Raw genomic sequence first — 14,935 nt, forward strand, 5'->3', positions numbered from 1 at the left:
CTTAATGACTGAGATGCACAGACTGGTCTCACCAACTGCATAGAGCATTCCAGATGAGGTGCAGTTGTAAAATGACATCCCTGTCCTTCTCTGTTTTTCTTTTAAACTGCCAAACTGCACTTGCCACGTTTCATTCCAAGGGAACTCTGGAAAAAGACCGCTATGCCCATAGCAACCTACATTTGTACTTAGAAGATGCCAATTATCAGATCCTGGGATTTTAATGGCTTTTAATTTCTCTTGCACCATTTTCTTATTAGGCCATAATAAGCAGAAATTGGCAATTCAGCTCAACAAATCTGCCCAGCCATTTAATCATGAACTGATCCATTTTTCCCACTCAGTTCCACTGCCTGGCCTTCTTCCCATTACTTCTGATGCCCTGCCATTAAGAACCTATCAATCTCTGCCTTAAATACACCCAATGATTGAGCTTTCACAACTGCCTGTGGTCCAAATTTCCATATATTTACCACCCTCTAGCTAAAGAAATTCCTCAGCATCTCTGTCTAAGCAAATGTCCTTCAATCCTGAAGTTGTGCTCTCTTGTCCGAGACTCTCCCACCATGGGAAACATATCTACTCTGTTCATGCCTTTCACCATTCAAAATATTTCAATGATACCCCCCCACCATTCTCCTAAATTTCAATGAGTAGAGGCTAACAGCTGTCAAACTCTCCTTACATGAGAACACTTTCATCCCCAGAATCATTCTTGCCAACCTCCTCTGAACACTCTCCAATTAACATCCTTTCTTAAACGAGGAGCCCAAAACTGCTCACAATACTCTGTGAGATTTCACCAGTGCCCTATAAAGCCTCAACATCACATCCCTGCTCTTGTATTCTATTCCTCTTGAAATTAATACCAGCATTTCATTTAACTTCTTCAGCACTGACTCAACCTGCAAGTTTACCTGCACAAGGATTCCAAGGTCCCTTTGCATCTGGATATATTCAATTTTCTCACCATTTAAAAAATAGTCTACCCATTTATTTCTTCTACAAAAGTACACCTTCTGACATTGTGTTTCATTTGCCCTTCTGCAGCTTTCCAATTTCATCCACACTACTTGCTCCTCCAGCTATCATCGTATCATCTACAAACTTGGCCATTCATTCCATAATCTAAATCATTGATAAATAAAACAAAGAGAAGCAGCCCTAACACCGACCCCGTGGAACATCACTCGCAACTGGCAGCCAATCAGAATATGACCCGTGCTCCAAATCTCTGGTTCCTGCCAATCAGCCAATGTTCTACTCATGCGAATATGTTTTCTGTTATACCATGGGCTTTTATCTTGGAAATTAACCTCATATGAAGAACCTTGTAGAAGGTCTTCTGAAAATCCAAATGCACATCTACTGCATCTCGATTATCTCGTCCACTTGTGACTTTTTTTTATTTTTAGACATATAGCACATACAGCCCTTTTGACCCACAAGCCCATGCTGCCCAAATACCCAATTAATCCACAACTCCCCTCCCCCCAACCCCATTTTCTTCAAAGAATTCCAATAGCATTGTCAAGAAAGATTTTCCCTCAAGGAAACCATGCTGGCTTTGGCCTATCTTGTCATGTGCCTCCAAGTACTCCATAACCTCATCCTTAACAATCAACTCCAACATATTCCCAACCACTGACATCAGGCTAACCATTCTATAATTTTCCTTCTTCTGCTTCTCTCCCTTCTCAAATAGTGGGGTGGCACGTGATTTTCCAGTCCTCTATTACCATACCAGAATCCATTAATTCCTGAAAGATCGTTTCCAATGCCTCCACAATCCATCTGGCCCAGGAGACTTATCTACCCTTAGACCATTCAGCTTTCTGAGCACCTTGTCCCTTGAAATAGTAATTGTGCTCTTTTCCTTTTCCTGATACTCTTGAGTGGACTTTTTTTTGAATATACGTTATTAGTATATTACACATTCTGACAAACTGAAGCTTTACAATTATGTGACAACTACAAGTATAATACAAGGATTATTTTTATTTTATTTAACAATTCATTAACTGGAACTATTTTTTCATATAAACACAGAACTTATTTTACTTAAGTTTCATCATACATTCAAAATTGTGTATTAGTCTGTTAAGCAATGAAGCACCTATGTTGGAACAAATCTGGAAAGAAAGTTGTTACCATATATTTTTAACCATTTGGTTCATAGAATCAGTGAGGCAGCGTAGACAATAGCAAATCATGTTTTTTTTCCTGTTTGAATTTGGTCAAAGACTGACCTCAGAATACTTGAGAAGAATGATGAATTAAGGATCAAAAAAATCTCAGTTGCCTTCACTGAAAGTAGCAGGAAGGAGAATCCAAATGCTGATGGCTATTTAGCTTATTCAGTAAAATTAGTCGCCAGCCCAAGTGGATTCCAAACCAGTTGAAAGAAATAGCAAATGAAATTGTGAACTACATATAAAAAAAATGCCCTATATTTATTAAACGTTCCACAATTTTCGCATACATTTATTTTCCCTCTGCTGTACTTGGACGGAGTCGTAAAAGAGAACTCACCCAACTTCCCCTTCTCTCTGGTTGTACAAAAGCCAATTTTAGCAACCCAGATGAAATAATCTAATTATGGGCCTTTCTGTATTAATTTGGGGATTTACTGTCCTATATAATAAAAGTACAGATCCAAAATAAATATAGAAAAATTGCAGGTGGAAACCAAGAGAAAATGAATGATGCAAAAGGTAATGGTGTCAGCTGAGAGAGGTTGGTGAAGGTTCAGTATTGCAGCTGATCTGTATGAAGAAATACAGAAAGGATAAAGAATGAGGACAGAGGAAAGTAGTAAAAAATTGCTGGATTGAAGGAGACAAAGCACTTTAGTTGATGGAAACTTGAAATAAAAATAAATGCTGGGAACAATGAAGTCAGGCAGCATCTGTGAAGCAAATAAACTGAATTACAGGTTACTTAACTTTCATTAGAGCCGGGAGAGATAATTAGAAAGACTGGATGCTTAAAATTGCTAAATCTCAAGGGCTGGAACATGCATAGCCAGAAGAAGAGATATCTAACATTCTATGAGCTTTTGTTTGGCTTCTTCAAAACTGTTAAAATGAAGCTCAAGTCAGAGGTCAAAATGTATGTTGGATGGGAAGACTATTGGAAGCTCAGGGTCACCTTTGTGGAGTAAATGAACTGCACTGGAAAGAGTGTTCTAAGCTGAGATAATGGAAGGGAAAAACTAAAAGAAATAGGTGTTAGAGGAGATGGTAGAGTCAGTAAAAGAATGCTGTAAGGGGAGGGAGTGAAAGAGTTATGAAATGAGCAGATATGACAGATCTGCAGAAACAAGAATAGTAAGGAGCCATTATTGGAAGTAGTTTGGGAGGAGGAATAGCCAATGTAGCTATGGCTTGTAATGCATAACCCATATCCATCTCTGAAGTTGGTTTATAGGTCAATAAAGTAAAGGGAAGAGTCTTGTGTGAGAGAGCAGAGTTGAACTTGGCAGCAAAGGGAATGAATCTTTGCAGTATCAGAAAATTGAGAGAGGTTTTGAGTTGGACAAATCCTATTCCAAGTATCCCTCAAAGTGACTGGCACACCTACGTGGGTTTTCATCGCTACATCTCTGATTTGGAAAAAGTGAGAAAAGATTGGTGAAGAAAGATTGGTTAATTCAATACAAGTGAGACCCTTTATAGGGTGTGATAGCAATGGGAAGGGATTAGATATGTAGGTGAAAAGAAGTGGGGAAAATCTGGGAAGTGGAAAATTATCTGGCTGAACGCATCAAAAGTGAGATGGATAACAAGTGGGAAGAGACTGGATAAGGGGAGAAAAGATAGAGCCAAAAGTAGGAAAATCAACAGGAAAGTCTTCAAACACTGTGATTATAGTGCAATGCACAAGAAAAAATAAGTATGTGCAACAAGTACAGGCTGAAACAATGGGTTAACCAGGATCTCAAAGAGTATTTCATTCATCGTGTGAACATTACTGCTTTATTTAATCAGCTACTTAAAGTTTACCAGACATCAACAAATGATAGTCAGGTGTTTACTCAAAACTGTCCAGTAACTTATTGGACATAATGTACTTTCACAAAGAGTTGTTCTGTTCAACCCTGATCCACTCAGAAAATGTTAATTAAAGTTAAATGAATGAAAAACAAAATGTCATGGACAAAACCTCTTTGATGCAACATTGATTTATTCACCAAAAGATCATAACCCAAACTAGTTTGTAATAGATATACGGTCCAAGATTAATATGTAGAACACTGAAGAGCACCCAACTCTAAACAAGGAGTGAAACAAGAACAGAAGCTGTGAATGAAATAATTACATGAAAGTGCTGGTGATACACAGCAGATCCCACAACATCCATAGGAGGTAAAGATAAATAAAGAACATTTTAGGCCTGAGCACTTCATCAAGGTATAAGCAAAAACCAGACAGATGCCCGAATTGAGCAAAAACAGACAGGCACCTGCCTGCTTTTTGCTCTTAAGTTGACAAAGAGCTTAGGTGTGAAACATTGGTTTTATATCTTTGCCTCTTCTGGACACTGCTGGGTTTCTCCAGAGATTTTGTGTATTTGCTCTAAACAAGCTTGTTTCCCAGGTTCCACCACCTACAATTCTCCAAATAAAGCAGCAAGAAAAAAAATACAATTTAAGGAAAAACAAACAGGAAACAAAATAAATGGGATTAAATGCTTGGAAAAAGGGGAAAGGATAACAATAAAATAAATTTTGAAGTATTGCAAAGAGAAATATGTTTTTTTTAATGTTAAAGAAAGGGCCAGCTAAAATGAACAGAAATAAAATAAAATGTCACAATGGACAATGTTGTTAGCTAAATGTAGAGTACATTTAAACAGAAAATATGAAATACTGTAAACTTCTGCAACTTAGTGCAATCTAACTCACATATTTCTAACAGAAACACAAGGAGTACACAAATCTACGGGTTTACACTCAGTTTCAGTAACATACACCAAGAAATTCACCAGGCTTGACGTGTCTTGGAATAACATTGTCATGACAGTAAAAAAGATAGAAGCAAATCTTCCATTGTGACCCCACAGACGTGCCAGCAAAGGTGTCCATAGCAGTGTGCACAGCAGAAGTCACAGTGTAGCCTTTGGCTCAACAGCTTTGCCATTTGTTGGACTCTGGAAAATTTCTGTAGATTTCCCAAATCTCAGCTGCACAGATCACACATGCACTCAACCTATTTCAGGTACAATGGATCCAAGGAAACAAAAATAAGAGACGAGCTGTGCAAAGAAATGCAAATAAAGCTTTTTAATTGTGTAGTGCTTCCATGGACTAACAGAGGAAGTTCCTGGTAATGGCCTAATTACAGGATTTCCTGCAGCTGTAGGAGTTGTGGTGGGGGGGGTGCTACAGCGGACCTGCCCAATTCATTACCTAATGTGGGTGACTCAAACATAAAAACATAGACAGATGACAAAACTTCTGGCACAAAAACAATTATCTTAATCATATCCTCTTCACGACATTGACCATTAATTTTCAGGAACCAAAACACCCCCACCTCCACCCTCTGCTTTCCCTGATCTCACTGGTCCCATTTTCCTCCTCTTCCCACTATCCTGCCCCCTCCACCTATTACCTAGACCTTCCTTCCTCTAGCCCCCACCTCCTTCCCTTCATCCCGATCTACTGTCCTATCAGAGTGCATCTTTGTTAACCCCTTCCCTCTTCCTATCACCCTCTTGCTTATTTTTCCCCATTTCGTCCATCTATCACATCATATTGCTCCCCTCCCCCCTCATTTGAATTTTTGCTCTCTTTCTTGCTATTCTGGATGAAGGGTTAGAACCTGAAAAGTCGACTATTGATTGCTTTCCATGAATGGTGCCCGTTATGCAGAGTTTCTCCAGCGCTTGTGTGATGATTAATAAACCATTCTACTTTGAACGTTGTTATAATGCATACACTTTTAAAGTGCTTCATAACTGCACATTTTTTAAGCTTCCCTCAGAAAATAAAAAGCAATAATAGGAGGCTATCCACCCCCTTGCACTTGCTTCCCCATTCAAGATCATGGCTAGTGTTTTACCTTCTTTGGTTTGGCTTCGCGGACGAAGATTTATGGAGGGGGTAAAAAGTCCACGTCAGCTGCAGGCTCGTTTGTGGCTGACAAGTCCGATGCGGGACAGGCAGACACGATTGCAGCGGTTGCAAGGGAAAATTGGTTGGTTGGGGTTGGGTGTTGGGTTTTTCCTCCTTTGCCTTTTGTCAGTGAGGTGGGCTCTGCGGTCTTCTTCAAAGGAGGCTGCTGCCAGCCAAACTGTGAGGCGCCAAGATGCACGGTTTGAGGCGTTATCAGCCCACTGGCGGTGGTCAATGTGGCAGGCACCAAGAGATTTCTTTAGGCAGTCCTTGTACCTTTTCTTTGGTGCACCTCTGTCACGGTGGCCAGTGGAGAGCTCGCCATATAATACGATCTTGGGAAGGCGATGGTCCTCCATTCTGGAGACGTGACCCATCCAGCGCAGCTGGATCTTCAGCAGCGTGGACTCGATGCTGTCGACCTCTGCCATCTCGAGTACCTCGACGTTAGGGGTGTGAGCGCTCCAATGGATGTTGAGGATGGAGCGGAGACAACGCTGGTGGAAGCGTTCTAGGAGCCGTAGGTGGTGCCGGTAGAGGACCCATGATTCGGAGCCGAACAGGAGTGTGGGTATGACAACGGCTCTGTATACGCTTATCTTTGTGGGGTTTTTCAGTTGGTTGTTTTTCCAGACTCTTTTGTGTAGTCTTCCAAAGGCGCTATTTGCCTTGGCGAGTCTGTTGTCTATCTCATTGTCGATCCTTGCATCTGATGAAATGGTGCAGCCGAGATAGGTAAACTGGTTGACCGTTTTGAGTTTTGTGTGCCCGATGGAGATGTGGGGGGGCTGGTAGTCATGGTGGGGAGCTGGCTGATGGAGGACCTCAGTTTTCTTCAGGCTGACTTCCAGGCCAAACATTTTGGCAGTTTCCGCAAAGCAGGACGTCAAGCGCTGAAGAGCTGGCTCTGAATGGGCAACTAAAGCGGCATCATCTGCAAAGAGTAGTTCACGGACAAGTTTCTCTTGTGTCTTGGTGTGAGCTTGCAGGCGCCTCAGATTGAAGAGACTGCCATCCGTGCGGTACCGGATGTAAACAGCGTCTTCATTGTTGGGGTCTTTCATGGCTTGGTTCAGCATCATGCTGAAGAAGATTGAAAAGAGGGTTGGTGCGAGAACACAGCCTTGCTTCACGCCATTGTTAATGGAGAAGGGTTCAGAGAGCTCATTGCTGTATCTGACCCGACCTTGTTGGTTTTCGTGCAGTTGGATAATCATGTTGAGGAACTTTGGGGGACATCCGATGCGCTCTAGTATTTGCCAAAGCCCTTTCCTGCTCACGGTGTCGAAGGCTTTGGTGAGGTCAACAAAGGTGATGTAGAGTCCTTTGTTTTGTTCTCTGCACTTTTCTTGGAGCTGTCTGAGGGCAAAGACCATGTCAGTGGTTCCTCTGTTTGCGCGAAAGCCGCACTGTGATTCTGGGAGAATATTCTCAGCGACACTAGGTATTATTCTATTTAGTAGAATCCTAGCGAAGATTTTGCCTGCAATGGAGAGCAACGTGATTCCCCTGTAGTTTGAGCAGTCTGATTTCTCGCCTTTGTTTTTGTACAGGGTGATGATGGTGGCATCACGAAGATCCTGAGGCAGTTTACCTTGGTCCCAACAAAGCTTGAAAAACTCATGCAGTTTGGCATGCAGAGTTTTGCCGCCAGCCTTCCAGACTTCTGGGGGGATTCCATCCATACCTGCTGCTTTGCCACTTTTCAGTTGTTCGATTGCCTTATATGTCTCATCCAGGGTGGGAACCTCATCCAGCTCTAGCCTTAGGGGCTGTTGAGGGAGCTGGAGCAGGGCGGAATCTTGGACTGAGCGGTTGGTACTGAAAAGAGATTGGAAGTGTTCTGACCATCGGTTGAGGATGGAGATCTTGTCGCTGAGGAGGACTTTGCCGTCTGAGCTGCGCAGCGGGCTTTGGACTTGGGGTGAGGGGCCGTACACAGCCTTTAGAGCCTCGTAGAAACCCCTGAAGTCGCCAATGTCCGCGCTGAGCTGTGTTCGTTTGGCGAGGCTAGTCCACCACTCATTTTGGATCTCCCGGAGTTTGCGCTGAAGATGGCTGCATGCGCGACGGAAGGCTTGTTTCTTCTCTGGACAGGACGGCTTTGTAAGGTGAGCCTGGTGGGCAGCTCGCTTCTTTGCCAGCAGCTCCTGGATTTCCTGGCTGTTTTCGTCAAACCAGTCCTTGTTTTTCCTGGAGGAGAAGCCCAGTACCTCTTCAGTGGATTGCAGTATGGTAGTCTTCAACTGATCCCAGAGGGTTTCAGGGGACGGGTCCGTGAGGCGGGTTGCAACGTCGAGCTTTGCTTTGAGGTTTGCCTGGAAGTTTCCTCTCGCTTCGTCTGACTGCAGTTTTCCAACATTGAACCTCTTTCTGGGGGCTTTATTGTTCCTGGGCTTTGGCTTGAAGTGAAGGTTGAGCTTGCAGCGAACCAGCCGGTGGTCAGTGTGGCATTCCGCGCTAGGCATGACCCTGGTGTGGAGCACATCTTGTTTGTCACTTTCTCGCACCAGGATGTAGTCCAGGAGGTGCCAGTGTTTGGATCGGGGATGCATCCAGGTGGTCTTAAGGCTGTCCCTCTGCTGAAAAAGGGTGTTTGTAATGACAAGCCGCTGTTCTGCGCAGAGCTCCAACAGGAGGCGCCCATTGTCGTTGCACTTGCCGACGCCATGCTTGCCCAGGATTCCTGGCCAGGTTTCTGAGTCTTTGCCGACACGAGCGTTGAAGTCGCCCAGGATGACAACCTTGTCGGCTGTAGGGGTACGTTGGATGAGGTTGCGCAGGTCGGTGTAGAACTTGTTCTTTTCTGCTGGTTCCGCCTGGAGGGTTGGAGCATAGACACTGATGAGGGTGATGTGACGCTTGTTTTGAAGTGGGAGTCGCATGGACATGATTCGGTCCGAGAGGCCTGTCGGAAGGTTTTCGAGTTTGGAGGCAATGAAGCTCTTGACCATGAAGCCTACACCAGATAGGCGTCGTTCATCCGAAGGCTTGCCAGACCAGTAGAGTGTGTAGCCCGCGCCGCGTTCTTGGAGGCTGCCTACATCTGCCAGGCGGACTTCACTGAGAGCGGCTATGTCGATGTCAAGTCTGAGGAGTTCATGTGCAATGAGGGCAGACCGACGTTCAGGTCGATGGCTGTCAGTCTTGTCTAGCATGGTTCTGATGTTCCAGCATGCTAGCTTGAGTTTGTGAGCATCTTTTGAGGGGGAGGACGTGGAGGGGGAGGACGTGGAGGGGGAGGACGTGGAGGGGGAGGACGTTGAGGGGGAGGACGTGGACCTGTCCTCGGGCCTGCGCAAAGGAGCTTTTAGGTGGAGTGCAGTGCGCGCAGTACTGGCCCCACCCTTTACACCCATGGTTCGTGTGCCGTGGCCAAGCAAGCTGGGACGTGGCAGCGAGGTCCTTGGGTCCTTAGTGCTGAAGAATAGCACTGATTTGACATCTCGACTCCCTCATTTCAAAATTTATCCATCTCCATTTTGAATGAACATAATGACTGTGTCTCCATGGCTCTCTGAGATAGAGAGTGAAGAAAATTTTTCTCATCCCTGTCCTATATTCCTTAACACAGATTTAGGCTCCTCAGTCAGGGAAAACATCTATATTGTCGAGCCATTAAACAATATTTTTTGTAAGTTTTAAAGAGATCCTTCATTCTAAATTCTAGAGTGTCTAGCCCCAAACCATCTGATTTCTTCTGAAACCGGTTATCCCTGCATAATAGCTTCAATAACTTGTGCAGAGTAGAACTTCAACCCTTTTGAATAGCAACATTACCAATCTCTCATCAATTAACAATCTGGGTTTTTTTTGTAATGTAACTCCTGATCCAAAGCATTGGGGTCAAGTTGCTGAAGCTGGAAACACTTTCATATATGTGGTTGTCTGGAACATTGGAAACAGTCTTGATTGACTCCCATGTAGCGCATGCCCATTTATGTAAAATCATAGAATAGCAACAGCACAGGGGCCTTTCAAGACCATGCAACTAGCACCACATTCCTCCATCTTCATTGCAGTGCTATTTTTCTTCTTTTAAATACTCATCCAATTCCTGTTGAAAGCCATGATTAAATCTGCCTTCATCAAGGCAGAATTTTTTTTTCTGTAAGTTGAGCTTTGCTCTTTTGCTGATCGCCCTAAATTTCTGTGGCCTGGTCCTTGACCATTCTGAAAATTTCATTTAATCACCACAACTCTATTTCATTGCATTTCAACCCTCTCTGAGGGCAACAGCTTTGTTCGTCTTGCCCTGCGACATAAGTTTCTCATCATCTACTCCTTACCAGTGAATCTTCTTTTCAACCTCTTTCCTATAGTGCAGCAATCAGAACTGGTTGCAATACTCCAGTTATAACCTATCCAGCTTTTTATGAAAGCTTGTCAATGTTCACATTTTCATTATTTTTGACGCCAGAGATGCTGTAAACAGTTTTAATATATTTTGCCAACCTGTCCACTCATCTTCAAAGATGTACTGTATGTGCATTGTTGCTGGGGCCACTTTACAACTGTACGTCTGATTTCAGTTATAATAAGATCAGTTTTATCCCCAAGAAAACTCTTGCGATGGCAATAAGTGTAAACCATGAAAAATTAAGAATGTCACGTGGCCATTGAAATCAATCCTACTTATACATGGAATATTTACACTGATCATTGCCACCACTGTTGTAAAAAGGTTTGACGATTAAAGATGCAAGCATAAATGGTAAAAGTACATTAATAATTCCATGAAATCATTTTTTTGTCAGAACTAAGGTAAAAAATTTGATCTCGTCTGCAGCATTAGTACCAATTTCAATTTAGTGGGGCTTTTTGAAATTAATAAATTGTTGCATGTCAAGAACTTTAAATCACCAAAGAACTCAATTTTACCACATCTTGATGAAGAATGAGAAAACCTTATGATCAGAACCAAAATAAAACTGATAAATTCAGACCATAATTACATTGCCACATTCCACCTTAGGAACAATACAACTCGTGCATTGTCACCCCCGAGTACTGATATATCAGGTAAAGTTGCCACCTCAGTATTTAGGAACACTAATGAGAACTTTCCTCAGTTCACACAACAACTACAACTGTGCTTTGTCTCCAAGCCAATTTCTTAGCCAAGGTGCCACTATAATGTGGTCAAATCTATTACGTGCCTTCTTTTTCAAAATCAAATGCCTTTGGAAATAGTGTACAGTGTGACAGATTATAGATATGATTTTGGGAGATAAATTTGGGCAGGTTTTTTTAGTGTAGGTCACATACAAAGATTCAAAACAGATCTCATTTAAAATACTGGAACTCGACTCAAGCTAGACAGGTCGGCTCCGTTTGCCTTTGCGTAGGTTCAGAGCCACAGACTGTCTGCTGTTCTAGGAGGGTTAAACTGGCTTTTGTGAGAGAGAGCGAGAGGGAGGAGGGAGATCAGTTCTACAGTCAGCAGCAGGAAGTGGAACAGGACAAGCTAGAAAACTTGTAGAAAAAAACCATTTGGAAGACTAGAAAAAAACCATTTGGAAGACGGGTTGTAAGTGCTTAGTTCAGTCTGGTCAAAGCTCTTGTGGTTCATACAAGAGGAGAGGATTGGCTGCCTAATGTTTCCCTTGAAATAAGAGAAACTAAAAGGAACTCTGTGGTGACTTTAAAGTAACAGGTTATCATCTGGAAAACCCTGACACTGAAGTGGCTGCTTAAAAGGAATCAGTTGTGGGTGTCCAGCGAACAACAAATCTCTCTGAAAACCGACAAGAACTTTTCTGAGTGGTAATCATTTACCTTTCAAGCACCAAAGCCTGGTGAACTTCCATAACTGTTAAATTTTGTGTACAGTATAAGAATTGCCTGCAACCAGTAAACTTGGAGGAATGAGAAGTGAGATTGGCCTGTGAATCAAAGAACTTTTCTGAACTTACATACACGTGCTCTTAGAATTAGAAGGGAGTTAGGTTAGTTAAGACAATAGTGACAAGTTAAAGTGTGATTCTGTTTTCATGTTTAAAGATAATTAAAATCAACTTTTGTTTAAATAACCATTTGTCTTGGTGAATATCTATTGCTGCTGGATTTTGGGGTCCTCTGGGTTCGTAACAACAGCAGCTGAATTGAAGGCAAAAATAACTTTCCCCACCACCACAAACCACTTACCCACTCCAGCTAAGAACACATGTCATTCAAACTCCCACTCAAATACCTATCATCTTACATCTCCTGAGACAATTTCATCTGAACTATGATTACATGACAAGCAAAACAATTAATGTCAAGTTTTATAAATTACAAACGTTACTAAACGTGAGAAAATGTAACTCAGGAATTGTGTTCAAATTCAATTCACAACAGTTACAGGAGGTTTCACCAGTACCATTCAGATGCTTTTGATATACATTAAGATAGTGTTTGTAATGCCAAAAAAAGTTACAACTGGTACCAAAAAAAATGACATTGATTATAGACAAGTCGTATGTATTTAATGCAATGTACTGTATAAGCTGCTGAGCAAAGCAGGTGTTTAATATAACAATTAATTGTTACATTAGCCTGCAACAGATTCAATGTATCGTTTTCTCCTTATTTACAGTTCATCAACATATTTCTGAATTAATCTCACATAGTGCAGAAGGAAAATAGTCTTAGCATTAGGATTCAAAAGTAATTTTGATTTGGCAATTCCAAAAGTTAGCATTGGTTATTTGAAGCAATGTAATCAATAAAATCATTAGTTGAATCTATTTGAATTAAATTTCCTTGCGCATGTTCTAATGTGGGTAAAACACCTTTGATAGGTTTAACTAGAAATCATATTACATCAGTCACCATATAGGCATTAACTGTCTCACTAGTTTACAGTTTTTAAACAACTGAAGGCTAGTCAAGAATCAAAGCTGTATCCAGATAGATTGCCATCTGCTCCAATGCCTCAGGCAGAAAAAAAAACTGTTGTGCAACAAATAATATTTTTAATATTTTCCACAATTCCAGGTTAATGACTAGCAATGAATCATGCTAATTCTATTATATTTGGTCACCGATCAGCTTGACAGTATTCATTATAAATATTCCCACTTTCACAATATCACTTTCTATTTGGGAGAACCAATCAACATTACCAAAATGGTACCCAAGAAGATTATCAGCGACTTCACGGCTGCATGACAGGTAAAACAATTTGTGCAAGGAATGATTTTTAAAGAAAACATGCTCCATCATTAGCTCATGACCATAAGACATAGTCAGAATCTTTCACCCTTGGTAGGGATTATAAAGAAGCATAAGCTTAACCATATAACCGTTTACAGCACGGAAACAGGCCACGTCGGCCCTTCAAGTCGGGAGAGCAAAGAGATTTTAAGGAGATCAGAGAGGTTGTTTTATATAAACACTGAGTGGGTGATGGAGTCAGATACAATCACTATGCTTAAGAGGCATTTAGCCTGGCACATGAATAAAAGGACTCCAACCTAACACAAACATATGGGATCGGTAATGATGGGCAGAATGGAATAGTGGACAATAGGCCCTTTTTTTGTCCTTTACAATGATTCAATAAAATGATTAGTGAGCATCAGAAGAAACCACATTAGTGATTCTGACAAGGTTCTGAAAAGTTTACACATAAAAAACATACTAAACTCTTCCAAAACTGGCTAATCCTGCATTTGTAGAATTTGCTGCTGGTTTTCAAGTTCCAGATCTTGATCATTTTGAGTATAATTTAATCACAAGCAAACCATCAGTATGTTATGAACAGCCAAACAGATACTAACTTGTGCAACAGAAGAAAGAACACCTCTTTTCTCAAATCTGAAAATTGTAGTCATAAATCACCAAACCTCAAAGGCAATTTCACTTACCATTAACTGCACTTAGACAAGATTTATTATTGCCACGGACTTTATTGGTCAGATCTTCTGTAATGTCCATATGCCGATGAATTTCATCGCGCATTTCTTCCAGTATTCTGCAGAGGTCATACTCCCAGTACTCTTTGTCCAGAGAGTCAATAAGTTCAGCCAGCTGTACCTTTGAGCTGTAATACCACACTTTTTTATCTTTCCCATCTTCTTTATCTTCTTCACTGAATAAAAATAATAAAATAGATTTGTATAATTTTGGCATCTAATCCAATGTTGGATACAGTGAAAACAGAAAAATCAAATGAGGACAGGATTAAGCAGTGGCATCAAGTTGCCTGTGAATGAGTTCATTCCTACTTTTTGACAGTAAAATACCTTGTTTATTTATTAGTATTAGACTCCAAACTACCGCAAGTGGCAAAATCTATACCTTGTCATCTGAAGTTATTTAAAATTAGGCTGGTTTAAAAAAAATAATTTCCCACCCCTTATACCTAATATGTAAAGATTAGAAGAAAACAGAAAAATACCAAGTGAAATTATTGTACTGAAAGCTGGTTTAGACTCAAATTAATACAAACCAATCTAGGAACCAGCACAAAAGTCAAGACTTCCACATAAGCATAGGCCTCTGATGTACATCATTACAAATAAAATACTCTTGGACATTGAAGTTTAACCATTTGTAAATAATGCTTGCAATGCTTTAAAATATTTAATTTACAATAAACTCTGTAAAGTTGAAACAACTGTGGCAAATGGATTTCAAAAACTATTCTGCATATTTTGCACATCCAAGAAAAAAATTGCAATTACATCAACTTCATATCACAGCATTACATAAAAATGGACAGATACAATATTGTTGACTAGACATACCATGGATATTTGGAGAATAAAATGATACCATAAAGAAGCATATACATAAACATACTCAAGGATAGACCTGTTCCTGTTGTCA

General features: G+C 41.1%; 1 protein-coding gene across 1 annotated transcript in view; it reads right to left on the reverse strand.

Moving 5' to 3' along the window:
* Positions 1–14,935, reverse strand: part of bptf (bromodomain PHD finger transcription factor) — a 163,588-nt gene that overhangs the window by 96,475 nt on the left and 52,178 nt on the right. The window contains exon 3 of the mRNA XM_069929749.1: positions 13,972–14,195. Within this exon, the coding sequence (XP_069785850.1) occupies positions 13,972–14,195 (224 nt within the window). The remainder of the gene's footprint in view (positions 1–13,971; positions 14,196–14,935) is intronic.

The sequence above is a fragment of the Narcine bancroftii genome, chromosome 3 (assembly GCF_036971445.1).
Source record: "Narcine bancroftii isolate sNarBan1 chromosome 3, sNarBan1.hap1, whole genome shotgun sequence".
Classification (NCBI taxonomy): domain Eukaryota; kingdom Metazoa; phylum Chordata; class Chondrichthyes; order Torpediniformes; family Narcinidae; genus Narcine; species Narcine bancroftii.